The 26,579-nt window shown below is 37.4% G+C and overlaps 3 protein-coding genes and 1 long non-coding RNA gene across 6 annotated transcripts; all 4 read left to right on the top strand.

The window, feature by feature from the left end:
- The first annotated feature begins 204 nt into the window (after window positions 1–204).
- Window positions 205–792, top strand: LOC110934215. The gene has a single exon (XM_022177397.1). It carries the CDS (start codon window positions 205–207, stop codon window positions 790–792), a length of 588 nt encoding a protein of 195 aa, XP_022033089.1.
- A 786-nt stretch (window positions 793–1,578) lies between these two features.
- LOC118491235 lies at window positions 1,579–2,443 on the top strand. The gene is made up of 2 exons (XR_004890910.1): window positions 1,579–1,658; window positions 2,152–2,443. It is a non-coding gene; the product is annotated as an uncharacterized LOC118491235 (long non-coding RNA).
- A 10,380-nt stretch (window positions 2,444–12,823) lies between these two features.
- LOC110934214 lies at window positions 12,824–14,083 on the top strand. The gene is made up of 3 exons (XM_022177396.1): window positions 12,824–13,379; window positions 13,434–13,561; window positions 13,703–14,083. The coding sequence occupies exons 1-3, from the start codon at window positions 12,824–12,826 to the stop codon at window positions 14,081–14,083; spliced, it is 1,065 nt and encodes a 354-aa protein (XP_022033088.1).
- Window positions 14,084–14,743: 660 nt separating this feature from the next.
- On the top strand, window positions 14,744–25,263 carry LOC110938102 (DUF21 domain-containing protein At1g55930, chloroplastic). Of its 3 annotated transcripts, none has more exons than XR_004890911.1 (16): window positions 14,744–15,385; window positions 17,063–17,160; window positions 17,239–17,332; window positions 17,442–17,519; window positions 17,603–17,706; window positions 19,018–19,099; window positions 20,200–20,339; window positions 20,643–20,721; window positions 20,798–20,861; window positions 20,953–21,044; window positions 21,644–21,709; window positions 22,571–22,687; window positions 23,067–23,130; window positions 24,060–24,241; window positions 24,702–24,804; window positions 24,916–25,263. XR_004890911.1 is itself a non-coding variant. In XM_022180574.2 (15 exons), the coding sequence occupies exons 1-14, from the start codon at window positions 14,900–14,902 to the stop codon at window positions 24,234–24,236; spliced, it is 1,857 nt and encodes a 618-aa protein (XP_022036266.1). In that variant the 5' UTR covers window positions 14,744–14,899; the 3' UTR covers window positions 24,237–24,241; window positions 24,702–25,263. The 3 variants fall into 3 exon arrangements, 1 of the variants encoding a protein (XP_022036266.1); XR_002591191.2 differs by having other exon boundaries at window positions 23,067–23,246; window positions 24,916–25,226; XM_022180574.2 differs by having other exon boundaries at window positions 23,067–23,246; window positions 24,702–25,263.
- Window positions 25,264–26,579: the final 1,316 nt, after the last annotated feature.

Genomic DNA, 26,579 nt, shown 5'->3' on the forward strand with positions numbered 1-26,579 from the left:
CGCCTACCACCCTCAAACTGACGGCCAGTCAGAAAGAACCATTCAAACACTTGTTGATATGCTGAGGGCGTGTGCCCTAGATTTTGGGGGAAGTTGGGATGACCATTTACCACTAGTGGAATTTTCCTACAATAATAGTTACCATAGTGGTATCCAAATGGCTCCGTATGAATTACTGTACGGGAGGAAATGTAGAACTCCTGTATGCTGGGGAGAAGTAGGGCAAGAGAGCTTGCGCCAAGTGATTTAATAGCAGTAACGAATGAAAAGATTAAGTTGGTTAGAGCTCGACTGAAAGCAGCACAGGATCGACAAAAGGCTTATTCAGACAAAAGAAGACGTCCCATTGAATTTCAAGTCGGAGATTTGGTTCTGCTGAAAGTGTCCCCATGGAAGGGTATAATCCGCTTTCGCAAACGCGGTAAGTTAGGTCCTCGTTATATTGGACCGTTTAAAATCTTGGCTCGTGTTGGAAGAGTTGCATATCGATTAGAATTACCGCCTGCTCTAGACGGAATTCACAATACCTTCCATGTGTCGCAGCTGAGAAAGTGTCTTGCGGATGAAACCGCGTTAGTACCACTCGATGATATCGAGTTGGACGAAGGGTTAAATTATGTCGAAAAACCAATAGCTATTAAAGACGTCAAGGTGAAGAAACTCCGCAACAAAGCCGTTAAACAAGTATTGGTCCAATGGCTTCACCGAAAAGGGTCGGAGCTTACATGGGAATTAGAAGACGAAATGCGTAGACACTACCCTCACCTTTTCGGTATGTCAATGTTTAAATAGTTATGTGTTAAGGTTTCGGGGACGAAACCTCTTTTAAGGGGGGTAGACTTGTAACACCCCAAAAATATTGAATAAACATAAGTTAAATATAATAGTAAAGAAATGATGCCTAAATTTAATAATGATGAAAATAGAGGGACCAAGGTTGTAACTATCTAAAAATTGATTAATAAAATAACAATTGGGAAAAAGCCCAGACACAGTACGTGTGTGGGAGTCTGCGATCGAACAAGGCAAAGAAAGGGGGAAACCCTAGTTCAAGAAATCAAGTGATTCAATCCAAATTCATAAGTCAAATTGGTGCATGATCCCTAAATTGTGATTAGCTAACCCTAATCTCTCAAGTGGTAAGTTCAATTTCTGAAAATCTTGAATTGTAGGATGAAGGGATTAATCCCAAATTCGATTTCTTGAATCATAATAGGAAATTTGTGTTGTAAATTACCTTCTAGAGCAAGAATTATGCTTGATTTTAGGTTGCATGAAAAGTGTAGTAAAAACCCACTTTGTAAAGATTATGTTACTAGTAGGAAGCTCATAATGATTATGATCATGTGTTAGTTGATATATGAAATTGTTGTGATGTTTGAATGCTAGATAAGTTGATTTAGGATGAAAAATCTATGTTAATTCAAAGGAAGGTGATTTTTGTGTTATGATGAACTAGTAAGTATATGCTTAATAGACTTGTACCTTGTATCTTAATTGTGATGCCTATCAAGTGTTCGATGAAATGCCTAAAAGATAAAATGTATATGAAAGTGGTAAAATAAATTGAAAGACTAAATGAAAGAATAAATGTTCTAATGTAGGCGTAAAGGAAGAAGGTACAAGCACCAATAAAAAGGAAGGAGCGCAAGATCGAGGTATGTTTCGTGACGTACAAAACTTTACTTAATTTTTTATTTGTAATTTGTGTCGAGCAAATTGTGTTATAATGGTTATTTCTTGCTATAATGAATACGTTGATTAGTAAATAAATAGTAAATCCCTTGCGGATTTAGCTATGCTAACGAAGGTTAAGCTATGATAAGCAAATTGACCGGTTCGAGTAACTAGGTCGAGTAATGATATGAAACCCTTCGTTTTGAACGGGTGGTTTTGAATGCTATAACGAATGCTAGATGCTTAATCCGTTTTTCGGATGGAAAGAAGAATTTATGTTGAAAGCAAATAACCCAATCAAGCGGGTCGAACGCGTATGCTTAACTCTCATTGAGAGTGTTGATGCTATACCCAAGTATTTGGGTAGTCGAATGCGTGAAATGTTTAAAAGTTCACATACGGATGGAATTAAAATGAAAGAATTATGTTTTAGCGAGCGTGACAACTAACCTTTGAAATTTCTTGTTAATGTAGGTAAATCCTCTTCGTAGACGATAGGGCGAATTGAAGCGAGCACGTGATCACTACTTAACATATCAAGCGCTTCCGCTAGATGCTTTAATGTTTTGGGTCAAAAATTGTGAAAGTTTGTCAAAACTAGTTAGTAGATGTAATGGTCAAAAGTTTATGTTTTTCTTGGATTTTCGTTGTGTCTAGTCGTAAAGGTCATGGGATATTTGTATGAAAGTTGTATGAAACAGGGGCATGCTCATCGTACGAATGGGTCATGCCCGATTTTTGTCAAAAATATGAATTTAACTTGTTATTTCAAGTCTTTAATTTTCATCGAAAATGGTTTTATAAGAATTAAATTTTTGGATCTAACACTTTATATGCTAGTCAATGTAGCAAGTAATGCAAATTCTTAAATAATTTGACTCAAGTATCAGTACCTTTATTATCTACAGTCTAGAAGTCTTATCAGGAAAATTATAAAATTTACAAATAAAACCTCGTGTGATGTAAATTTCAGTTATTTTAATAGTACCCAGTAGGAACTAATATTTAACAAGTTTTCTATAAATTTTATGAATTCTGACTATGTCTATTTTGCTAAACAGCATGAGTAATTTGTCTGAGGCCCTTCAGAATTTAAATCTCTATCCAGTAAGAGTAGAGGTTTCCAGAGATTTCAATAGATATATACCACACATAGAAGAACCTATAGAATTCGATGTTTTACCTCTCGACAAACCTAAACCTAAGGAAATAGAAATTGGGAAAAGTTCTATGCAAATTGAAAAGTTACCATCTCAGGAAGAGTTAGATTTTATAATGACAAGCTATAATACTATTAAGCCTGTTAATGAAAATATTTTTAATCGCTCTCTTGAAACACAACTACCAATGAACTTAGAACCAACTATTCCAAACCCTTCAATCCACTCGCAAATAGACGAATGGTTGACTAGTGAAATACAGTTACAAAACCATCCCTATAAGCTTTTTCCTCAGTTCAATTCAAAAGCTTTGCCAAATCCACCAATAAGTAACGAGAATACAGCTGAACTTCGCTTTGGTGAAGAACTAATGGACAATGGAAATAGGATTCAAGAGATTGGGGGACAGATCTCCTGGAAATACGATGAGAGGGAACACCATTACTAGAATATCATCTGACCACAGGATAAGGGATCTATAGAACTGTGCTTGTATAATAGTAATAGTAAAAATCAATCTGTAAAATCATTACAAGGTAAAAGTGTGCATTGATGTCTCCTATAAAATATAAAAATAGGAATCAAGAAATCGATAATTTGGTTATATGTATATTGTGAAATTTATATGATGATTTTAGGTATACTTGTTAATACTAATAAATTATACATTTATATATATACATTAATTATCAGATGGAAAACGCGAATAATGAACCAGTTAATGATTCTGAGCAACAACCGGGGGATCAATATATGACTAGGCAGGATATAGAAAATATCGTTGCTCAAGGGATAGCCAACACTATTCCAGCAATCGTTGTTGCTGTTAAAAATCCAATAGAACCACAACAAATCGTTCATAGCAAACGTATTTCTGAAGATAACTTCAGTAATAGCGTAAACGGAGGCAATGATCATGTTAATCATGATAATGAACCACAACAAGCGCCGCTCCCTAAGAAAATGAAAGTTGCAACACCTGGTTGCACTTACAATGAATTTCTTGCTTGTAAACCATCTGAGTTTGCAGGCAATGAAGGAGCGACTGCTGCACTACGTTGGTTAGAGAAAACTGAGGCAGTAATTGCCGTAAGTAAATGTGCTCCGGATGATCAGGTCATGTATGCGTCAAATCTTTTCAAAGAAGGAGCGCTAGAATGGTGGAATACGGTGTTACAATCAAAAGGAAGAAGGATGGCGTATGCTATGAACTGGGAAGAATTTAAGAGCTTGGTAGAAAGAAAACTATGTCCCGAATATGAAAAGGAACTAATGACAAACAAGTTTCTAACCCACCGGATGGTGGATGTAGATTGTCGAAAGTATACTACAACATTCTTCGAGTATGCTCGAGTAGTACCAACCCTGGCTTCGCCAGAGCCGGTACTTATTTCTTGATATATTTGGGGATTGATTTCTGAAATCCGTAACATCGTCAAGGCTGCGAAACCTCGCACGATTGATGATGCGGTGGATTTAGCTAATACTCTGACTGACGAACTAGTACGGAAAAGAGAAGAAAATAGAAGGAAGGAAGTAGCCCAAAAGATTACCCAGGTAATCCGTTCGGATAACCATAACAATTTCAATGAAGGAGGGAATGGGCAATCTTCCACTAGTCCATTTTGCAATTCTTGTAAAAGAAAGCATTTTGGAAGATGCAAGGGATATTGCAATTTTTGCAAAATTCCAGGGCATCAGGAAGAAGACTGCAGGAGGAAGAGATCTTCAGTCTGCTACAATTGTGGAGAAGCTGGACATCTTAGGCCAGATTGTCCAAAACTGAACAAACCATCTGACAATAAAGCCAAACCTGCAGAAGGAGCAAAGAGGAATGTAAGAGCCTTCCAACTGACTGCTCAGGAAGCAGAACTCATTCCAGATGTGATAGCCGGTACGTTCTAGGTTTACAACGGTTACACAAAAGTATTATTTGACTCTGGTACAAACCAAAGTTTTATAAATACTTCATTCTGTCAAGATCTTAACTTACCTTTAACCAGCATTAGACAAATCTTTACCGTCAAAAAGGCAAGCAAAAATACCCTCATCCATTTTAGTAAATCTCGAGGACGAGATTTTTCTTAAAAGTGGGGAGGATGTAACAACTCTCCTTAAAATCAATACTTAGGATGATAATAAGTCAATAAAGAAACCATAATTCAGACACCCAAGTAATTCTGCATTAACCCTAAAAAATTCCGGAACAATCAAAATCAGGATCAGGGCCCCTAAAACTCAAGGGGGGCAAACCCTAGCTGGATGTTTATCTACTTAAAACGTTGTTTAAATCTAATTGGACCAAATTTTGACTCAGCAAGGCTAGTCCCACGTGTGGCAACCCTATGACCCTAGGTGTCCCCTTACGGACCGTAAAGGGTTAGGCTTACGGTCCGTAAGCATGTCCAATTTTGTGTATAAATAGCCGACCTTGGCACTTGCATTCTGTTGTAAAATCGACGAAGAAATTCGTTTGATACGTCGAGTTATAGCTAAATTAGTCCACACCACACACTAATTCACGAAGTGCTGCCGCAATCAGGGTAATAACTCGATCGCTATTACGATTCATTTTCCGACGGATCAGTATATCCAATGGATGTTTAAGTGCCGCCCACATAGGGTTATACTTTGTCGTTCGTCGTTAATTCGATGGATGTTTAAGTATCGCACTTTGTCGTTCGTTGTGAGAATTTGATCTCGTGAGTTATCGTAACTGCTGTATTGATCACTAACCCGGTTGTGTGTGTGCATTGTAATTTAAATTAGATTAATCACAGGCAAATCAGTAAGGCTTATATCTTGCTCGTTAAATCTGCAATGTGAGTCATTCTCTTTTTATCAACTGTTTTACAATACTCCAAATTATTTTCAAAGTGTTATAATTACAGGGACTAAGTCGTGGATATCTTGATTTATTGGTTAGTGGGGTATTGTGCACATTACTATTTCTCCCAGTTAGGTTCATTGACCTACTAGGGAGGAACGTCACTATTAGAGTTCATTGACCTAATAGTGGTATGACCATCATCACCATTGTGACTTGTCACCATTGTGACAGAAAGCCAGATAAAAATAAGATATGAACCATTGTAATCGCTCTTATGCTGTAAATTATAACTATGGGTCATTTCCTGAAACCTGAATGAACTCACTCAGTATTTCCCCGCTGACAAAACCTTTTTCAAACATGTTTCAGGTGATATGTTGTGAGCAAAGAAAGAAAAGTGCCAAGAAGCACTACAAGCTTAGAAAAGTGGCTCAATGTAAATAAATAAAGAAACATGTTTTGTAAAATAAAGATTTCCCAGTAAAATCATCTTATTGTAAATTACAGGGTTTTATCCCTAAATTATATAAAACGGGCAGTTTCAAATATTGAAAGATCCTGTTTTAAAAAGACTTCCGCTGTCGCCTAAAATTTAAATACCGCAGGATTTCTGTCCCGCGGCTCCTGAAACGGGTCAAACCGGGTCGGGGGCCGTGTCATTTAAAGGGTTTGAAGCCGGAATGTCACACCCCAATTTTACCACGTGTCACCGGTGGGCCCGGTGGGGGATTTCGTGACGTAGTTGATATCATCATAGTCAACAATACAAAATATAAATGCACAGCGGAAGCTAAAGATAGATTTATTTCAACCAACTTAAATTGTAATGTCGAATATCACAAAAGTTGAAATAGATCCACAGGCGGATCAAAAACAAAGAGGAAACTTTTATTCAACAGACTTCATGCATCCTAAGCTTGCGAGACTTAAACTGATGCTAAGGAGTGGCCAGCCTATTACGCGTAGTACCTGCACTTAGCCTTTTTGGAAAATACGTCAGTCTGCACTGGTAAATACAATTTAACTGACTCATTTTGAAAAGGTTTTAAAAATTGATTTGAATGCCCGCGGCACAAAACTTTTTATAACTTGGGATAAATATTTGCTTATAATCTTGTAAAAGAATTACATGTTTGTATGCGTTCAGTTGTCCGGGTCATGCCGGGTTAAAGTTTAATAGACACACCACATAGTATAGTTCCGCCGCGAGATTTCCTCTCGTACAGACTGTTATACTTTATTTATTTAATGCACTACGGGTGTACGCCTACACCCGTATGCTAAGGTCGTGGCCATTCTTTGAATGATGCCAAGGATATCCGGGACATGGTCATTAAGCCCCCAAAGGCGTTAAACAAACAAAACAACATTTTCAAACGGGTTATTTGACTACTCTTAACCACCAACTGGTTAAGGTCAATTACCCGACCAAGCGGTATTTTATATACCGTACCCCAAACCCGTATAGGGAAAATAAGTTAAACGTATTTACCTGAGCAAGTATAATTCAAATACAGCAAGTACACGTAGCTTTTACTGGGCTCCTATATCTGGAAATGAAGGTTTTAAATAACCTATTAGAATCCTAACGGGTCTTTTAATTTAGCCTAACCTTAGACCGGTTAGTTCTAAATGAAGATTGGCGAAGACCGTTTTAGAATGTGGTTTTGATCCAACAAGCTTGCATACTTGTTTAATATGGGTAACTTAATCACATTCTGGATTTTGAGACTGAAATGATATGGTTTGACCCGTTTCGGCTAAAATGGGTAAACTAGTTATATAAGCCGATCCAAACGCGTAAAGTGCGTAACGAGCAACCATAAGAGTCATATACAAGTTTCCTAAGTTAATATACCTTAAACATGTTGTGATATCAGTAAGATACCTTCCATTATGCCCCAAATGGTTTTAAACCCAAACTATGCCTCATAAGGGCATTTTGGTCATTTTAAAGGGTGTAAAAGAGTTTAAATGACATTCTGAGTTACAGGTCTGAATAATTCAGTAAATAAACTCATTTTACCAAGTTATAACAGTAGGGTATTAATCCTAGGTGAAATTTATCAATCTTAACCATTCTAGGCACCGGAGGGGCGTTTCGGTAATTTCACATATGCCTAAAAGGTCAAAACTGGAATTCTGATCTTAGGGTATTCTCCTACTGTTAAAATATAAAATTTTACTGAATACATCAGTAGGTTTCTACCTCATGTGCTTAAAAAGGTTCTAACACATACTTATGCGTTAAAAACGCTTAAAAAGGCGATTTGGAGCCATTTCCGGGTTTTATAAAGAAAGCTGATATTTTTAAAATTCCAGAAGGCTCAAAATAATTTATTTAATATATTAGATCAGTAGAAAAAGGTTTCGGGTCAATCGGATTTATAAAACTCATTTTATAGCCCAAAAGGGCAAAACCGGCATTAGCCGAATTAAGCTTAGAACACTAAGTTATGCTCAACCTAAAATTAAATAAAAATTTATAAGAATCCCAAAATATTATTTTAATACAGTAGGTACAAGGTTTTGTATAAAAATTTGGGTTTAGATAGGCTATATGCAATTTACGCTATGTAATTACTAAAGAAGCTTCTAATTATGCTAATGAGCATAACTCTTAATCTACACCTCCAACTGACCTCAAATTTTAGGTGCAAGCTTATAAATCAGTAGCTAAGGTGTCTACCCTTTTACATTTTCAAAAATCATATTTTAAGGTCATTTAGGCATAATGGTCAACATATAGGCATTTAACGGAAACATGCATGTGAATAGGATATCTAATGAACCAAGTTGCATAATCTCAAGGAGTTATACTAACATGAATATAGGTCCAAAAGAAACTCTAAGGCAATCCTAAACTTGACTAAAACGGGTCAGAACTGAAAGTCAAAGCGAAAGTCAAACTATGCGACTTTCGGTTCCAAACCGGATCTAAACAGAAAATTGTCGAGTTGAACATGTTGGGACATGTTCTTACATTATTTACCAAGTTATATTAATGATCAAACAGGTTGCATGTACCCTACATTGCTAATTATGCATTAATTTGAAAATAAGCATTCTGTTAACTTTTTAAAGTAAGCTTTGACTCAACAATTAACATAGTTAGAGTGGGAATCTGGAAATACCCTTTTAAGGGTTTATTACCCACATAATTTCCTACTCAAAGGTATTTTTAATTCGTGATTTGACTGAGCAAATTTTAATTAATCACGAAGTCAAACCTTAATTATGACGGTTTGACTTTTAGCTAGTTAGCTAAGCTAAAACGAATTAGGAAGGGTTAAGGACACTTACAAGAGTCCTAATTATGCTTAGGGATCACTAAGAAGATGGCTTGAGGTCCAGAGAGCTCCAGAGAGTAAGTTGCAAGAAGTTGCAAATGAATGCACAAAAATGGTTACAACTAAGGGCTCTTATATATGAGTTTTAATTCAAGGAGATCATGCCAAAGAGGTCTACCAATGCTTCCAGATCAAGACAAGTGCCCCCCTATGCATGAAAACCTGTTGGTGCAGCCCCTGGTATGTAAAAACAAGATTTTAAGGCGGTGCAACGGGCTGGACAGACACCTGCAGGTGTTTTCTGTCACTGGGCTGCTCTCGCGGGCCGCGTAAGGTCATAGGGGATCCTTACGCGGGCCGCCTGGACCTGTCAGAACCAGCCAAACAAGTTTCATCTTTGCACTTTTGGTCTCTGGTCCTTTGTAACGTGGTTTTATGCTCCCTTTTTGCATTTTCAGCCTTCTAACCTTATTTTTAAGGGCCTTAGGACCTTCACTAACTTAGTTAAGTCCCTTGTTAACTTTGAGATCATCCATAAGGCCTTAGAATTCAATGTTGACGCTTTTAACCCCTCGTACACGAATTTGATCATAACTTTCTCATACGATAACGAAACTTTATGAAATTTTTACCACATATTCTAGTGAGTAAATTTTACCGTTACAAAGCATCGGGTCTGCCAAAAGGTCACTCAGAGGTTTACTTTGCACATGTTGACACATTTAGCCCCTGCAGTTTGTAACTTCTCACTTTCTTTCATATTTAGCTTCGTATGATCCATGATTTATTCATTTGAAGGTATAAACATCTTGTAGGCTATTTTTAAATATAATTATCCATCGTTGACACTTTTGACCCTTATATTCACATAGTTTCCCCGTTTGTCAACTTTAGTCCCTCTAAAGTATTCTTTCACACATTCAGAGCTTATAACACGTGTTCATACATTATTGGACATAAATTTTCAAGGTGTTACACGGAAATAAAAGGGCCGGTAAAGATGTTCAAGCCTCAAACACTACGTGAGGCGTATGGGTTAGCAAGAATTCAAACTATGAACAACACATGCTTGATGAAGCGTTTCAACGCTGTGGAGGATGGGCTGCAACCCGAAGACGTTAAAATAACACCCCCCGTTAATGGTTCAAAACTACCTTTGCTGCCAAGTCCAACAACCGAGCCATCAAGTTCTACACCGGGAATCCTTAGATTGAGGCGTTTGACGAGTGATGAACTTGAGCAAAAAAGGGCAAAGGGGGAATGTTTCTGGTGTACCGAAAGGTTCGTTCCGAGGCACAAGTGTAAGAAAAAACAACTTTACATACTTGAAGTGGTAGATGATGAAAAACAAGCAGCAGCAGATGTCACGGCCCCCGACCCGGTTTGACCCGTTTCAGGAGCCGCGGGACAGAAATCCTGCGGTATTTAAATTTTAGGCGACAGCGGAAGTCTTTTTAAAACAGGATCTTTCAATATTTGAAACTGCCCGTTTTATATAATTTAGGGATAAAACCCTGTAATTTACACTAAGATGATTTTACTGGGAAATCTTTATTTTACAAAACATGTTTCTTTATTTATTTACATTGAGCCACTTTTCTAAGCTTGTAGTGCTTCTTGGCACTTTTCTTTCTTTGCTCACAACATATCACCTGAAACATGTTTGAAAAAGGTTTTGTCAGCGGGGAAATACTGAGTGAGTTCATTCAGGTTTCAGGAAATGACCCATAGTTATAATTTACAGCATAAGAGCGATTACAATGGTTCATATCTTATTTTTATCTGGCTTTCTGTCACAATGGTGACAAGTCACAATGGTGATGATGGTCATACCACTATTAGGTCAATGAACTCTAATAGTGACGTTCCTCCCTAGTAGGTCAATGAACCTAACTGGGAGAAATAGTAATGTGCACAATACCCCACTAACCAATAAATCAAGATATCCACGACTTAGTCCCTGTAATTATAACACTTTGAAAATAATTTGGAGTATTGTAAAACAGTTGATAAAAAGAGAATGACTCACAAACTGTGAGAAAAGAGAATGACTCACATTGCAGATTTAACGAGCAGTGTATAAGCCTTACTGATTAGCCTTGTTAACCTAATTTAAATAACCATGCACACAAAACCGGGTTAATAATCAATACAACATTTACGATAACTCACGAGATCAAATTCTCACAACGAACGACAAAGTGCGATACTTAAACATCCATCGAATTAACGACGAACGACAAAGTATAACCCTAATGTGGGCGGCACTTAAACATCCATTGGATATATTGATCAGTCGGAAAATGAATCGTAATAGCGATCGAGTTATTACCCTGATTGCGGCAGCACTTCGTGAATTAGTGTGTGGTGTGGACTAATTTAGCTATAACTCGACGTATCAAACGAATTTCTTCGTCGATTTTACAACAGAATGCAAGTGCCAAGGTCGGCTATTTATACACAAAATTGGACATGCTTACGGACCGTAAGCCTAACCCTTTACGGTCCGTAAGGGGACACCTAGGGTCATAGGGTTGCCACGCGTGGGACTAGCCTTGCTGAGTCAAAATTTGGTCCAATTAGATTTAAACAACGTTTTAAGTAGATAAACATCCAGCTAGGGTTTGCCCCCCTTGAGTTTTAGGGGCCTGATCCTGATTTTGATTGTTCCGGAATTTTTAGGGTTAATGCAGAATTACTTGCGTGTCTCAATTATGGTTTCTTTATTGACTTATTATCATCCTAAGTATTGATTTTAAGGAGAGTTGTTACAGCAGAGGATGAAGACAAGGGTTCTTGAAGTACTTTTTGAGGGCAAAAAGTAGGTTAAGGGGGGAGTATTGTTACGTGTCTTTTTTTATTTAGTTGCATTTTTTATATTATGCATTATGTAGGGAGTAATAAGGGTTGTTTTCTATTTGTTTGAGGGTCTTGAGTGTAAGTTTATCTTTTATATATTTTTTTTTGAACGGCAAATTAGGATCACTGACGGACCACTGGAGTATCATCGTGCCACCAGCAGAACCACCCGATCATATCCATCTCCACTAGGCAATAATGCCTATACACCAATTCAGGAGGAAACCCAATAAATTTGGGAAAAACCCCCTTTGATACGTAACAATCTGGAAATATCCAGAATTTGAGTCAAATTATTCTTTATCTCTTAGCTTCTTTCTCTGCAATGTAGTTATAACCCTATCAGCCTAAATCGGCATGTTAGGTTTAGGTATGGTTTGACTGGTTTTCAAGTTAAGGTAAATCGATCCCAAACCGGCAAGTTGGGTCGATTCTTAACAGTAACCACCACACACCTCAATATCTGTTCACCCTTGTTCAATACCAAAATCCAAAAAAGTTAATATATTTTGAGACACAATACACCACGTTTACCATTTATATAATTCAACTTTTAACTTTAAATATTTTAAAATTAGTTGTTAACTTGTTATTCAACATGGGAGGGAAATAATATATAGTGCATTCATATAAAAAGGATTAAGCTTTTTTTTTTTATATATATCACGTTTATCATTTATATAATAATTTATTTAACTTAGGGGATACGGAATGGGTGCGGCAAACCATCGGCAATCGAGTTTGCCGAGCGGCAAACACCGCCGCCGATAAACATGGGGCGCGGCAAAAGTTAATGAGCGGTAACCCTTTGCCGACTCGGGAAAAGGAAATGGAAAAAGGGGGGGCCACATCCAACGGTAATATTACCGTTTAAAAAAAAAAAAAAATTTTTTTAAAATTAAACTATATATATATCACAATAAACCTATTATCCTATATACCTTCAAGTTTATACTCATACAAACCAAAAAATACCACCAATTCCTTCTAAAAGTTTACCATACAAAATGGCGGATGAACTCCCGTTATGGTTCCCACCCATGAGTAGCGACGATTCATCCGATAGTAGCATTCTTTTTTTTCAAAATCTCATCGAAGAAGCCGAACTTCAAGATACCGGCACATCTAACCGAAGGAGATATATTGAACGTCAACGTGAGGAGGGGCATGAGACACTCATGGCGGATTATTTTGTCGAAGACCCGAAGTACAACGAAGATATCTTTCGGCATAGGTTCTGTATGTCGAAACGTTTGTTTCTAAAAATTGTGTCCGATGTGGAAGAGAACGACCCGTGGTTTGTAGAGGCCCCCGATGCGCGAGGTAGGAAGGGCTTTACGCCCTTGCAAAAGGTGACATCGGCTATTAAACAGCTCGCAACTGGAAACACTCCAGACGAGAACGACGAGTACTTGCATATGGCCGAAAGAACTTCCCGCGAGTGCCTAGAATATTTTTGTGACACGGTTTGCAAAATATATGGTCCAGAGTTCTTACGTAGACCGACAAGCCACGACATGGCACTTTTATACCAAGCTCATGAGGAAAAACATCACCTTCCAGGTATGTTCGGTAGCCTTGATTGCACCCATTTCGTTTGGCGTTTTTGTCCGACAGAGTATCGAGGCCAATATATGCGAGGAGATCATAGATACCCGACTATTATGCTCGAAGCGGTTGCTTCTCAAGACTTATGGTTTTGGCATGCTTTTGCCGGTCCACCCGGTTCTCAAAACGATATCAATGTTCTACAACAATCTCCGTTATTTTTAACGGAACGAAATGGAACCGCGCCAAAATGTCCATTTTACGTTAACAACCATTTATACAAACGTGGTTATTTGCTCGTGGATGGAATCTACCCTTCGTGGTCCGTGTTTGTGAAGTCGATCCCTTACCCTCACGAAGTAAACGAAAAGAAATTCAAGAGGCAACATGAGGCGGCAAGAAAAGACGTCGAACGGGCTTTTGGTGTTTTGAAGGGGAAATGGGGTGTATTGAGTCGACCGATGCGAGCAAGATCGGTTAAAAAAATTAGGAATGTCGTGTACACGTGTATTATTTTACACAACATGATTTTGAAAGACGATGGAAAGGTGATAGCACCGGTGCACATTCGGGATCCTCCGGTCGAGCCGGCTCTAGACGATACGGTGCTGGGCGAGTTGTTGAATGAAGACACCCATTGGAGACTCAAACACGATCTCATAGATCATCTCGCAAGTCAAGATTTACCCCATCTTTTGGCCGATTCCGACGAAGACTAGTTTAAATTGTTTCATGCTAATGTAATTTTATTGTTTTTTAATTTAGTGTAACTTTGATGTTTTTAATTTAATTTATGAAACTTTATTGTTTTTTAATTTAATGTATATATCCTAAATTTATTTATATTAAATAAATTATTGCAAAAAAAATAATAATAAAAGTTTACCACTTCAGCAAGTGTTTAAACCATTGCCAACACTTTTCAGCAAAGTTTAAACACTTTTGCCTAATTGACATGGCGCGCTCTGATTGGTCGGTTTTTTGTTTTGTCACTTTAAAGTGTTTAACCACTCCTTATACCCTTAGAAATCTTTTATTTTAGAGGCATATCTATAACTTTATGTATATAAAATTCAAACTTTAAGCACTTAATATGTTTTTAGCCTATAATTAATGAGCTATAGCTCAGTAAGCAATGAAGATTTGAGTTTGAGGTTAGAAGTCTCAACTCTCAAGTTTAAATTCGATCTCAATCAGGTTTTATCACGGTGGACCTTCGGACAATGAGAGGCCTCAAGTTCGAATCCCGAACTAACTAAGGTGGGTTTAGGCTTCCTAACACTATCTGCGGCCCGTAACTAATGGGTGACCTTTTGCTGTTGGGTTATCCCGAGTAACGGGTTTTTATTTTGTTAGATAATTAAAAAGGAAAAAAATAGGAAATTGACACCAACAACAACCGTTTCAAGGTTGAAGTAATCATCAGGGGGTCTCTGTTCTTCAACTTCACAGATTCTAAACCCTAAAAACCCCTGTTCAAAAACCCCCAAATTCAATACCCACTTCATAGTTCTTTCACACACCAATCCACCATCATGAACACAACACTCCTCAAACCACCACTTTTCACCCATCATCGCCCCTTCACCCCTTCAACAATTTCAAAACGTTTTACCCCAATTCGAGACCATAAGAACCCAAATTCACAATCCAAACATAAGCTTCAGATCTCATTAACCCCCAATGTGTTCAAAACCAGAGTTTACCCAACAAATTCCGTCAACAATGAACCCGGATTAGATTCGTCAAAAACAGAGTATTTTGAGAAGCTTGCAGGTGTAATGAGATGTGGGTTTGTTGTGGGTGTGTTGGTTTTTGGGGTAATTAGATGTCGAAGGGCTCTCGCTATGGATATTGGTCAAAAGGGTGTGGTTGGTTTGAAGGATTTTGTGAATGGGCCTAAGTTTCCGCAGATTGTTAGGGTTTTTAGAGAGCAAGGTTTGATTTTGGCTGCACTTTTGGGATTATCTGCTTTCTTTTCAATGGCTGAAACTTCAATTACTACTCTTTCACCCTGGAAGGTATTTATATTATATGTATGTTTATGATGTTAACGCCCCGCTTGTGGTATGCGCATATCATGTATATATGTGTGGGCGTTCGGGGGGCAAAAGCACTAATTTTAACGTTAAAAGAGGGGATGGTTAATCATGCATCATGCATCATGTTGTAGCGTTGATAGCAGAAAGACAAGGGGTACATGCACTGATCGGCCTTTGTCTCAATTGCTGAGTGTTACGCGCCTTATGTCCAAGGCTTGATGCAAAATTACTATTGAGCCGGGGTCTCAGTATCTCACTTGAAGCTGCCTCTCTATTCCTATGGGGTAGTAGAGGTAAGGCTGTCTACTACATCTTACCCTCCGCGGACCCTACCTTAGCTTTGCTATTGGTGGGATTTACTGAGTATGATGATGATGATGGTGATATGTTTATGATGGTATTGTTTAAGTGGTTGGTTAAAGTTGTAGTCTTGAAAATGAAATTCTACTCTATTTGTTAAGGCTTAGTGGGTATGATGTTTAGGAATGTAATCAAACAACTGAATGAACACTTACCGCTTATAGTGGCGGGCTTTCGTGTTCATGTTTGTTCGTTGAGTGTTCGCGTCCATTTATGTATGTGTGTTAATATTTGCATATTTCCATAGTTGTTAAAAGCCATCGCCTCTTGCGCCTAGGCCCATTTCCAAGCTAGGCGAGGCAATTGCGCTTTAGGTCAAGGCGATTGCGCTTTAATTTTCCAGGTGATGGTTCAGGCGCAGATTTCGGCAGGATTTCTAGATTCCGGAAAGTTTTCTGCCAAATTCTCTAAATTCCGGCAATATTCCAGCCAGATTTCTACTTTTATTCAAGGAAAACTACTTTTCTACACTGATAATTTAAAACTTTAGGTACTAAGTAGATGATATTAAGTGTTATATAATAACTTTTGTTTATCCAATTTGAAGAATAGCATTAATTTCCTTTTACATAAAATATTTTTTATCGTGCGTTTTTTTTTTTCTCAGGCCGTCGTTTTTGTTGCGCTTTGCGCCTAAGCCCCAGGCGAGGCCTTTGCGCCTTGAGTGCGCCTTTAACAACTATGCATATTTCATGTTTGTTCTTTAGTCGTTTACCCAAGGCTTGGATCCACAATTTGATTAGGGTAGTAACGGGTTGATGTATGATGGGCCGCTTACTCAATTAGTTTTACTGATAACTAATGAATAAATTTAGACGAACATGTAAAGTGAACAAACGTAAATGGACAAATGGGGACATGTGTTCATGTTCGTTTGTCTAATTGATTAAACAAAGGTGTTTGTACGTGTTTGTTCATTTATATATATATATATATATATAGAGGAAGGTTAACAACTTAACGTACATTACGGCTTAACGTACATCACGTACGACACAGGTAATTACGCACGTTCATTTTAAAATCACGCACGTTATAACTCAAAAATGCAAAATCACGCATGTTGAAACACAATAATCACGCATATTGAAAACATTAATCACGCATGTTATATAACAAATCACGCACGTTGTTGTACGTGAAGTACGTTAAGCCGTAATGTACGATATACTTTTTTTTTCTCTCTCTCTCTCTCTCTATATATATATATATAAAAGAACTATCCGGTTCCTGTAGAACAGTTAACTGAATGTTCGGTTTGTTTACAGGCCAATTGAATAATACTATTATTTTCAGGTGAGAGAACTAGCAGAAAAGGAAGGAGAAAATGGCGTATTCAAGCTGCTTCGTACAGACATCACTCGTTTCCTCACCACCATCCTCATTGGCACAACGTAATTTCCCACCTTTTTATTTCTTAAGAAATTTATGAATTTAAATATTTTTACTCACAGTTACGATAATTTGTCCAGTGTGGTCAACATTGGAGCTACTGCACTCTTCACTGAAGCCGCAACAACAGTTTTCGGTGAAGCCGGTGTTAGTGCAGCAACCGGTGTTATGACGGTTTGTGCCTAAATTCTAGTTTCAAACTTCAAAGGACCCGATTATGTGATTTAATGCATAAAACAACGGTTTATCTTATAACGCTAAATTGCTTGGTGGTTTAATTCAGGTTGTTGTGTTACTTCTCACCGAGATTACTCCCAAAAGTATAGCTGTTCATAACGCTACAGCCGTTGCTAGAGCTGTGGTAAGCATAATCTGAGTATGCATACTGATACTATGTCAATTTTGTTTAATATCAACATAATTAGTGTCTCAAAAAATACGTAGGTCCGTCCGGTTGCTTGGCTTTCGGTGGTTTTATATCCGATTGGAAGAGTTGTAACGTATTTTTCAATGGGAATGCTTAAAATTCTTGGTTTGAAAGGGAAAAGGTACATCTTTCCTACTAGACCTGGCAAACGGGTCGGGTTGGGTTGGGTCATGGGTCAAAACGGGTTCGGGTCGAAACGGGTTTGGGTCAAAACGGGTCAATTTAAAAAGGGTTTGTTTTGGTTCGGGTCGAAACGGGTTCGGGTCGAAACGGGTTCGGGTCAGAACGGGTTCGGGTCGGAACGGGTTCGGGTCGGAACGGGTTTCGGGTCTGGTTGGTTAAAAATGTTTTTTTCAAGAGATTGTACATCAAGGGGCAATTTTGTCCGGTTCGAAACGGTACTGGTCGAAACGGTTCGCGTCGAAACGGTACGCGCCGAAACGGTTCGCGTCGAACAGTACAAGTCGAAACGGTTCGTTTCGAAACGGTTCGCGTCGAAACGGTATTGGTCGAAACGGTACGGGTCAAAACTACCAGTAAATTCAGCACCAAGCTACAAAAGAAATTTAGAAATCCATGACCATTGACAACATCACCAAGCAACGAAAAGCCACAACTGGATACCACTGTTTGAACAGTTAATTAACTGCCAATACTAACTGGGAATATAAATGATAAAATGAATCATCTCAACCTGATTAACAAAGTCTATTAGATAACCTATTTTTGTCGCATTGAGTCCTTTAACCACATTTTATGTTACTTTGTTTACTATATTGTACACGTTAAAAAACATTTTGAACGGTTCGCGCCGAAACGGTTCGCATCAAACGGTTCGCGTCGAAACGGTACTGGTCGAAAGGGTACGGGTCGAAACGGTATGGGTCGAAATGGTTCTGGTCGAAACGCTTTGGTTCGAAACGGTACGGGTCGAAACGGTTCTGGTCGAAACGCTTTGGTTCGAAACGGCACGGGTCGAAACGGTTCGCGTCGAAACGGTTCGGGTCGAACTGGTACGGGTCGAAACGGTACGGGACGAAACGATTCACGTCGAAACGATTCGCGTCGAAACGGTACGAAAACCGTCCCGACCCGAAACCTGCCACGTTTCTTTAAGACACTAACCCACATCGACCCATTTATTTAATGTTGTCGACCCGCTTTGACCCGAAAATAACAAGATGGAATTTCAAGTGACCCACTGTGACCCATTTAGTTAAAATATCTCACCCAAACCAACCCATATAATTTTAAAAGCAACCCAAACTAACCCATTTAGAAGGCTTTGGGTCAAGATTGCCCCCTCTATTTCCTACACTATAAAGTATAACCAATTATTATTCTTTTTTATTTATATATATAAATAGTTTATAGTGTTTATTTCATTTCTTTTAATTTTTTTTATTTGGTTTTTGATTAAACTTTGGACCAGTGAACCATCTGTCACTGAAGATGAACTCAAGTTAATGTTAAGGGTTGCAGAGTTGAGCGGGGCCATTGAGGAGGAAGAACAGGTATATGATGTGGCATTTTCGACTCATTAACTTATAAACGGGTCAATGTCGGTTTTGTTTGATGATTTTAATCACAAACGGGTCAAAATCAGAAAATAATAGCTAAAGGGAGCGGGTCAAATGGGTCTTAATAATCAGTTGAAAAAACCAAGTTTGTTTTATTGTGTACAACCTTTTTAGTTGATTTTATTCAAAGAGTTGGATTATTATTGTTATTATAATATAATTAACTAGTGGGTTACCACCTGCGCTCCGCAACGGGTTCGAAACGTAGATAAAAACAAGCAAATCGCGAGAGTTAAAGTTGTTTGATGTTTTAGTTAAGAAGCTAAACATGTCATTATTAAAGTTGAGGGGCTAAAGTTGTTTAGTTAAGGTGCTCTTAGGGGTGCAAACGAGCCGAGCCCGAGCTCGGCCAGGCTCGAGCTCGAGCTCGATTAACTTCTGAGAGCTCGGCTCGATTCGAGCTTTGTTTTCAAAGCTCGAGCTCGGCTCGTTTGTATTTTATCAAGCTCGAGCTCGGCTCGGGCTCGGCTCGTTTATTATATATTAATTAGTATATTAAATAAAAATAATATAAATAATAGACTTTTTAGGCTTGCGAGCTCGATAAGTAAAGCTCGGGCTCGTTTACTAAATAAGCTTATTTTTAGGTTCGAGGTCGGCTTGTAAACAAGTTTAAATAAGCTCGGCTCAACTCGGCTCGTTTACACTAAGGCTCGACGAGCCAAACGAGCTTCACATGTGAGGCTCGAGCTCGGGCTCGATAAACAAACGAGCTTTGTTTTGAGGCTCAAGCTCCGCTTGGGCTCGATAAGGCTCGGCTCGTTTCGAACTTTTTCTCGAGTCGATCTCGACTAGCTCGCGAGCCGCTCGGCTCGTTTGCACCCCTAGGTGCTAAACATGTCATTACTAAAGTTGAGGGGCTAGAGTTGTTTTAGTTAAGGGACTAAACATGCCATTACCAAAGTTGAGGTTGGGGGGCTAAACATGTCATTATTAAAGTTGAGGGGCTAAAGTTGGTTAATACCAAAGTTGGTTGATGTGACAAAATAGCATATTTATAGTATATATGCATAACGCGTTACATATTTATGCAGGATATGATTGAGAATGTGTTGGAAATAAAAGACACCCATGTGAAGGAGGTTATGACGCCGCTTGTGGATGTAGTTGCAGTTGATTCGACTGCAACGTTAGTTGATTTCCACCACTTATGGGTAACTCATCAATATTCTAGGTAATTATTGAAAAAATATATTTTAAAGAAAATAATTCTGATTATGGATTTATTTAAAAAATAATTATTTGATTTCAACCACTTATGGGTAACTCATCAATATTCTAGGTAATTATTGGAAAAAAATATTTAAAAGAAAATAATTCTGATTATGGATTTATTTAAAAAATAATTATTTGATTTCCACCACTTATGGGTAACTCATCAATATACTAGGTAATTATTGCAAAAAAAAATATTTTAAAGAAAATAATTCTGATTATGGATTTATTTAAAAAATAATAATTTGATTTGCACTCACAGGGTGCCGGTGTTTGAGCAGCGAATTGATAATATCGTGGGTGTAGCTTACGCAATGGATTTGTTAGAACTTATTAAGAAAGTAAGATTTTGATTATTTTTAATTATCATATATTGGTTTTTGTAGTAAAATTTTTATTTATTTTGAAAATTTGAAGGGAGATATGCTTGAAACTGCAGTTGTGGGAGATATGGCTCACAAGCCTGCATATTTCGTTCCTGGTAATAGTTGACTTTAACTTTGACTTTGACTTTGACTTTGATAGAATTAAGTCATTAACATGACCCTTAAATTAATTATAATTTTTTTCAGATTCAATGTTAGTCTGGAATCTTCTGAGGGAATTCCGTATTAGGAAAGTTCACATGGCTGTTGTTCTTAATGAATACGGAGGAACCGTCGGTGTATGTTTATGCCCTTGATCTAAGTAGCACTGGAACGGGTACGGGATCGGGGTACGGGGACGATACGGGAACGAGGGACGACAAAACTCAAAATTTCAAGATACGGGTACGGCAATAAAAAATATAAAAAAATAAAAATATATTAAACAAATTCCAAAAATAGTACATCTTCCAAAGGTAATTAATTATCAATAATCAAATCATTTTCAAATTCCGGTTCATCTAGTGAGAGATCGGCAATCGATAGAGAATTAGAGATAATGAGACTTGAGAGTTTAGAGATTAGAGAAGCCGAATATGATAGGTCTATTTATTTAATGGCCGGTTGTGGAATTTGAAAGGGTTAAAACCCTAAAATTAAATGGAAACGGGCTGGATACTTCTACCAGATACGTCCCCGACATTGGAAACGTTTAGGAAACGTCCCCGACGAGTACCCATGGTGTTTCTGTCCCCGACAAGTACCCGATACGGGTACGGCCACATAAATGGAGTCCCCATGCTACATAGCCCTTGATGCTCTATTTTGTATATTTTCAGCAAGTTTAAAACAAAGGTTGATTTTGACTTTGACTTTTGCTTTTGTTTTCAATGAGCAGATTGTAACCCTTGAAGATGTTGTTGAGGAAATTGTTGGTGAAATTTTTGATGAGAATGACTCAAAGGTAAGTTTTTAAAGTTTTGATGCAATTAATAAACATATATTTGTAAGATTGGGTAAAAAATGAATTAAACTTTCTTTTTAAGTTTTAATTTTACCTCTTCTACTATAAATAATATACGCCTTTAACCCGATAGTTTTGTTTTTCTCTTATAATTTTTGTTCGTTAGTTTTTTTACAAAAAATAAAAAATAAAAATAAAAAAAAAAAAAAAAAACTAAATATGAGGTTACGTTTATTTTTTTTCTTGACATTCTGGTATAAATTCTATTGAAAACGGAGTTGTTTTCAAAATAACGGTATGGTGACGAACCTAGCCGGTACCGACCAAACAACATCGGTACCAGTATCAACGATATCGGAATATTTGTTTTTTAAAGTTTTCGATCGATGTAAAACACGACTTTATTTTTACATCATAAAACTTTTGTGTAATAAAACCACTGTAAATAAACTTTTTTTCGTGTAGTCGTCAATACCGATCCTCACAAAATTTTAACATCCCGGCTGCAACGCGTGGGTTTCACCTACTAAATACGCGGTTGCGGTTAATTTTTTTCTCGACATTCAGATATAAGTTTTATTGAAAACAAAGTAGTATTTGAAATAGCGATATGATGACAAACCGAGTCAGTACCGGCCGGGAACATCGGTATTTGTATTTATGGCTTTCGACGACTTTATTTTTTGAGTTACATCATAAAACTTTTGTGTACTAAGTCTAAAACCTTTATAAACAAACTTTCTTTTTGTAATCGTGTGTAAACCAAGTCTTACAAATTTTATCATTCCCGTTGCAACGCGTAGGTTTCAACCACTAGTTTATAACATTTGCATCCCATTGTTCATATTCGTTGGGTTACAGGAGGAAATCGAGAGAAAAACCGGGAATATTGTAAAGCGGGCAGAGGGAGTGTTTGATGTCGACGCGAATACATCAATTTACCAACTTTCTGAAGATTTAGATATCTTGTTGCCCGAGGTGTGTAACTGTGTATACGTATTCTTGTATATTTTTCAATATTCGTTGTTAATTACTTAATTTGTTAATTTAATTTAGAGTTAATTACTGTTTTCGTCCATGTGGTTTGTCAAAAATCACTATTTCAGTCCATTAGTTTAAAATTTGCGATTTCAGTCCCTGTGGTTTCACTTTCGTAACCATTTCAATCCCTGTGCTTTCACTTACATAACCATTTCAATCCATTTATTCCGTAAGTACAGGGACTGAAATGGTTACGAAAGTGAAACCACAGGGACTGAAATCGCAATTTTTAAACTAATGGACTGAAATAGTGATTTTTGACAAACCACAGGGACGAAAACAGTAATTAACTCTTTAATTTATATGTTGCATGCAGGATCACCAATACGAGACGGTTTCAGGTTTCATTTGTGAAGCATTCGGATACATACCGAGAACAGGTGAAAGTATTAAAGTAGTTTTAAAAAAGGCAAATGAAGAAGATAATGATGGTGAGAATAAACACGAAACGGATGGTCAAGATGAAAAAGATAGATCTCAAACATTCAAGCTCGGGGTAAAATTATTTAACTTGGAAAAACCGCTATTTTATATAATTGAGGAAATCGCAAACTAAAGTAACATAATTTTGTCATATTTCCTTTTAGAAAATAGAGTAAATTGCCATTTTGGTCCCTGGGGTTTGTCACTTTTGCCACTTTAGTCCAAAACTCAAACCTTTTACATCTGGGCCCTGTGGTTTCAGTTTTATTGCCATTTTGATCCAAAAATGAAATCAGGTCATATTTGTCTTATAAAATCCTGCAATTTTGTCATTTTCCTCAGGGGCAAATCAAGTCATATTTGTCTTATAAAATATGGTATTTATTTATAAAAAAAGAAATGGTCATTTTGCCCCTGTGGAAAAGGACAAAATAACAGGATTTTATAAGACAAATATGCCCTGATTTCATTTTTGGACCAAAATGGCAATAAAACTGAAACCACAGGGACCCAGATGCAAAAAGTTTGAGTTTTGGACTAAAGTGACCAAATCACATGGACCAAAATGGCAGTTTACTCTAGAAAATATTGAATTTTCTCACATCAAAAAAGGTTTAACTTCCAAAATTAGTTATTTTTTGTGAAACATAAATATTTACTTTTTTATGCGTCCTGTTTTCGTCATTGTACTTTCTTTTTGTACATCTGAGTCATCAAAAGATTGTTATGGTTCATTTTGTATATACATAAATATATTTTTTTATATAAAGATTATTATTTTTAATAGCCGTTTCTATGCATATAAAATGACCTAAACTATATTACCTTTTTATGAAATTTTCCCTGTTAAAAAATGAATCTTGTTTTGAATATGCATGATTTGCAGATATTAGCGGGAAATTGTAGAAAAGTTAATACGGTGAGATTTGAAAGAATAAACAACAACTCAGCCAAAGAAATCAAAGAAGCCGCTCGGCTCATGCCCAGATTTTGGAAAAAGAAATTGAAAAACGATGAAAATTCAGGCAGTGGCGATATCTTGTTAGAAGAAAGCAAACAATAACCAAGGTAACAAACAACTTTTACGGTTATTTTTCATAATTTACCCCGAAAAAGATTAAAAAAAAAGAGTAAATTACTTTTTGAGTCTCTGTGTTTTAGTGGTTTTAACCACTTGAGTCCAAAATCAAAAAGTTTAACGCCCTGAGTCCCTAGCCATTTATTTTATAACGTTTTGAGTCCAATTTTGTTCATTTTATAACGATTTGAGTCCAAAAAAAACTCAAAATGTTAAAATTTGGACTCAAAAGGACTCAAATGGTTAAAGAAATGCTTATAGGGACTCAGGTCGTTAAACTTTTTGCTTTTGGACTCAACTAGTTAAAACTACTAAAACACAGGGACTCAAAAAGTAATTTACCAAAAAAAAACTAAAAAGTCAAGCTTTCCTACAGACGAAGTGACGTATCGACTTCATGTTTCTTTGAATCTACTTGCCAAAAGTCCATAACTTGTGTTGTTTTTGCAGGTCGTTTCGGTTCTGCTTGCTTGGTGTATAAATTAAGTCCAAGAGATGATGCAGAATCTTGAACATTTGGTCTTGTCAGTGATCGAACCAGTGGCTCATAACGGTTGGTTTGACTAGTTTGACTCGTAGTTTCAGGCTTAGAGAACAGCTTCAATAGCTCCATTTCTTGTCGCTTTTCCCTCATTTTCTGTAGCTGCCGAAATCTTTCTTGCAGGAGAGCTATAGAAGAACCGCCACCGCCACCGCCACTGCTGCTGCGGCCGCCATCTTGTCTTTCAGTGGATTGAAGAACCATTACTAATCTTTGTGTCAACTCTATTGATCATATGGTTATGTGAGTCTTATATTATAACATAGGTGTACATAATAGTAATATTTTGAAGTGTAAGCCTACCTTTGTTGATTCCGGGTGACCTAAGTGGGGCCCGGGAACGACAGTCCGAGCACAAGATCCAAGGAGAAAGGATATTTATGAGAACAAAAGGACTTTTTGAGTGATAACAAGAGCATTTGGAATGTTGTTTTTGTGAGAATATAAGGTTAGGTTTGATATTGTGGTCTACATCCTTGGGTTCTTGTTTATGTACTTTCTTCATTCCTTTATTCTCCAAAATTCTTAAAACAAGTAATAACAATAAGAGTTAACTGTCATTTTCGTCCCTGTGGTTTGGTGAAAAATGCCATTTTAGTTCAAAAAAGATTTGCGACAGTTCAGTCGTCTATATTTTTGAAACGTGTCACTTCAGTTCAAAAAGATAGCGCGCTGTTAAAAACGTTGAGGACGGAACTAGCGCAAGGCGTTATGTTTTTGGACTGAAGTGGCACGTCTAAAAAATGTTGAGGACGGAATAGGCGCAATTTTTTTTTTGGACTGAAATGACATTTTCCACCAAACCACTAGAATGAAAATGGCAGTTAACTCTAACAATAATAGCAAGGTGCCAAGGTTCATGCCCTAAGTTAATATTTTAACATTTGATCCTGATTTTTTGAGAAACTTCATATCTGGTCTTTATCTATTTGCTTATCCGTAAGATGGGTTTTAAAAATTGCTCTTGAAGCGCACCTAAGCGCATATTGCACTCTTGTGCAAGGTGGTTCACTTCTTACTTGGTAAAGCGGGCAGTGAACAAAAGGCGTGGGTGAGGTGCGCGAGATGTACGCACATGAAATGGACTTGAGACAGTTTTGAGGCGTGCGCCTCGCATGTGGGAAGGTTTGGTGTATCAGGATGTTGTAATATAGCTTTTTAGGTGAGTGATGCTAGAAGCTCATGGGGTTAGAGGGTGCGGAATGGAATAAAACCCCAGGGGCTCCATTGCGTCACCTTAGCGCCATGTACTCCATTGCTTTTTCCGAATAATACCCATGCAATAGAATAAAATCCCTTATTAAAGTTGTGATTGGTTGAAAACATGGGCCCTACCACCACCATCTCTTTATCCCCCCCCCCCCCCCCCAGCCCCAATAAATGTTGTGGGCACTATTGGCTGATGAAATGTCGAGGACGGCTATATCGTGTAGCTTAAGAAATATAAAATAATGTCGAGGGCGGCCATATCGTGTAGCCTGAGAAATATAAAAAAGTTTTACAAATACTTTGTGCCGGTGGATTTTTGCACTTTGGGCATCTTATCGCCTTGGTGCATCTCACGTTTATTAAAACCAAAGTCTATAATGTATATAGTCATTTTTACCAACTGACGAGTGACCAAACAATTAGGATCATATGCCTAATTTTTTTTAGAAACTTAAGGACTCAATATTACTTTAATTTAAACAATAATATTTAAGCACATAATGTGTATAATAATGTCGGTTTACAAAGTACCAATTTGATGTATTAAACTAATGATTAGGATCGTATACATAACAAAG

This window comes from Helianthus annuus, chromosome 4 (assembly GCF_002127325.2).
Source record: "Helianthus annuus cultivar XRQ/B chromosome 4, HanXRQr2.0-SUNRISE, whole genome shotgun sequence".
Classification (NCBI taxonomy): domain Eukaryota; kingdom Viridiplantae; phylum Streptophyta; class Magnoliopsida; order Asterales; family Asteraceae; genus Helianthus; species Helianthus annuus.

Coding starts and splice junctions, on each gene's coding strand:
- LOC110934215 (XM_022177397.1), top strand. CDS start 205: ATGCTGGGGAGAAGTAGGGCAAGAGAGCTTGCGCCAAGTGATTTAATA.
- LOC110934214 (XM_022177396.1), top strand. CDS start 12,824: ATGGCGGATGAACTCCCGTTATGGTTCCCACCCATGAGTAGCGACGAT. Junction 13,380..13,433: donor GGAAAAACATCACCTTCCAG/GTATGTTCGGTA, acceptor TTTGTCCGACAG/AGTATCGAGGCCAATATATG. Junction 13,562..13,702: donor GTTCTCAAAACGATATCAAT/GTTCTACAACAA, acceptor GTGTTTGTGAAG/TCGATCCCTTACCCTCACGA.
- LOC110938102 (XM_022180574.2), top strand. CDS start 14,900: ATGAACACAACACTCCTCAAACCACCACTTTTCACCCATCATCGCCCC. Junction 17,161..17,238: donor ACCATCCTCATTGGCACAAC/GTAATTTCCCAC, acceptor TAATTTGTCCAG/TGTGGTCAACATTGGAGCTA. Junction 17,520..17,602: donor CAGCCGTTGCTAGAGCTGTG/GTAAGCATAATC, acceptor AAAAATACGTAG/GTCCGTCCGGTTGCTTGGCT.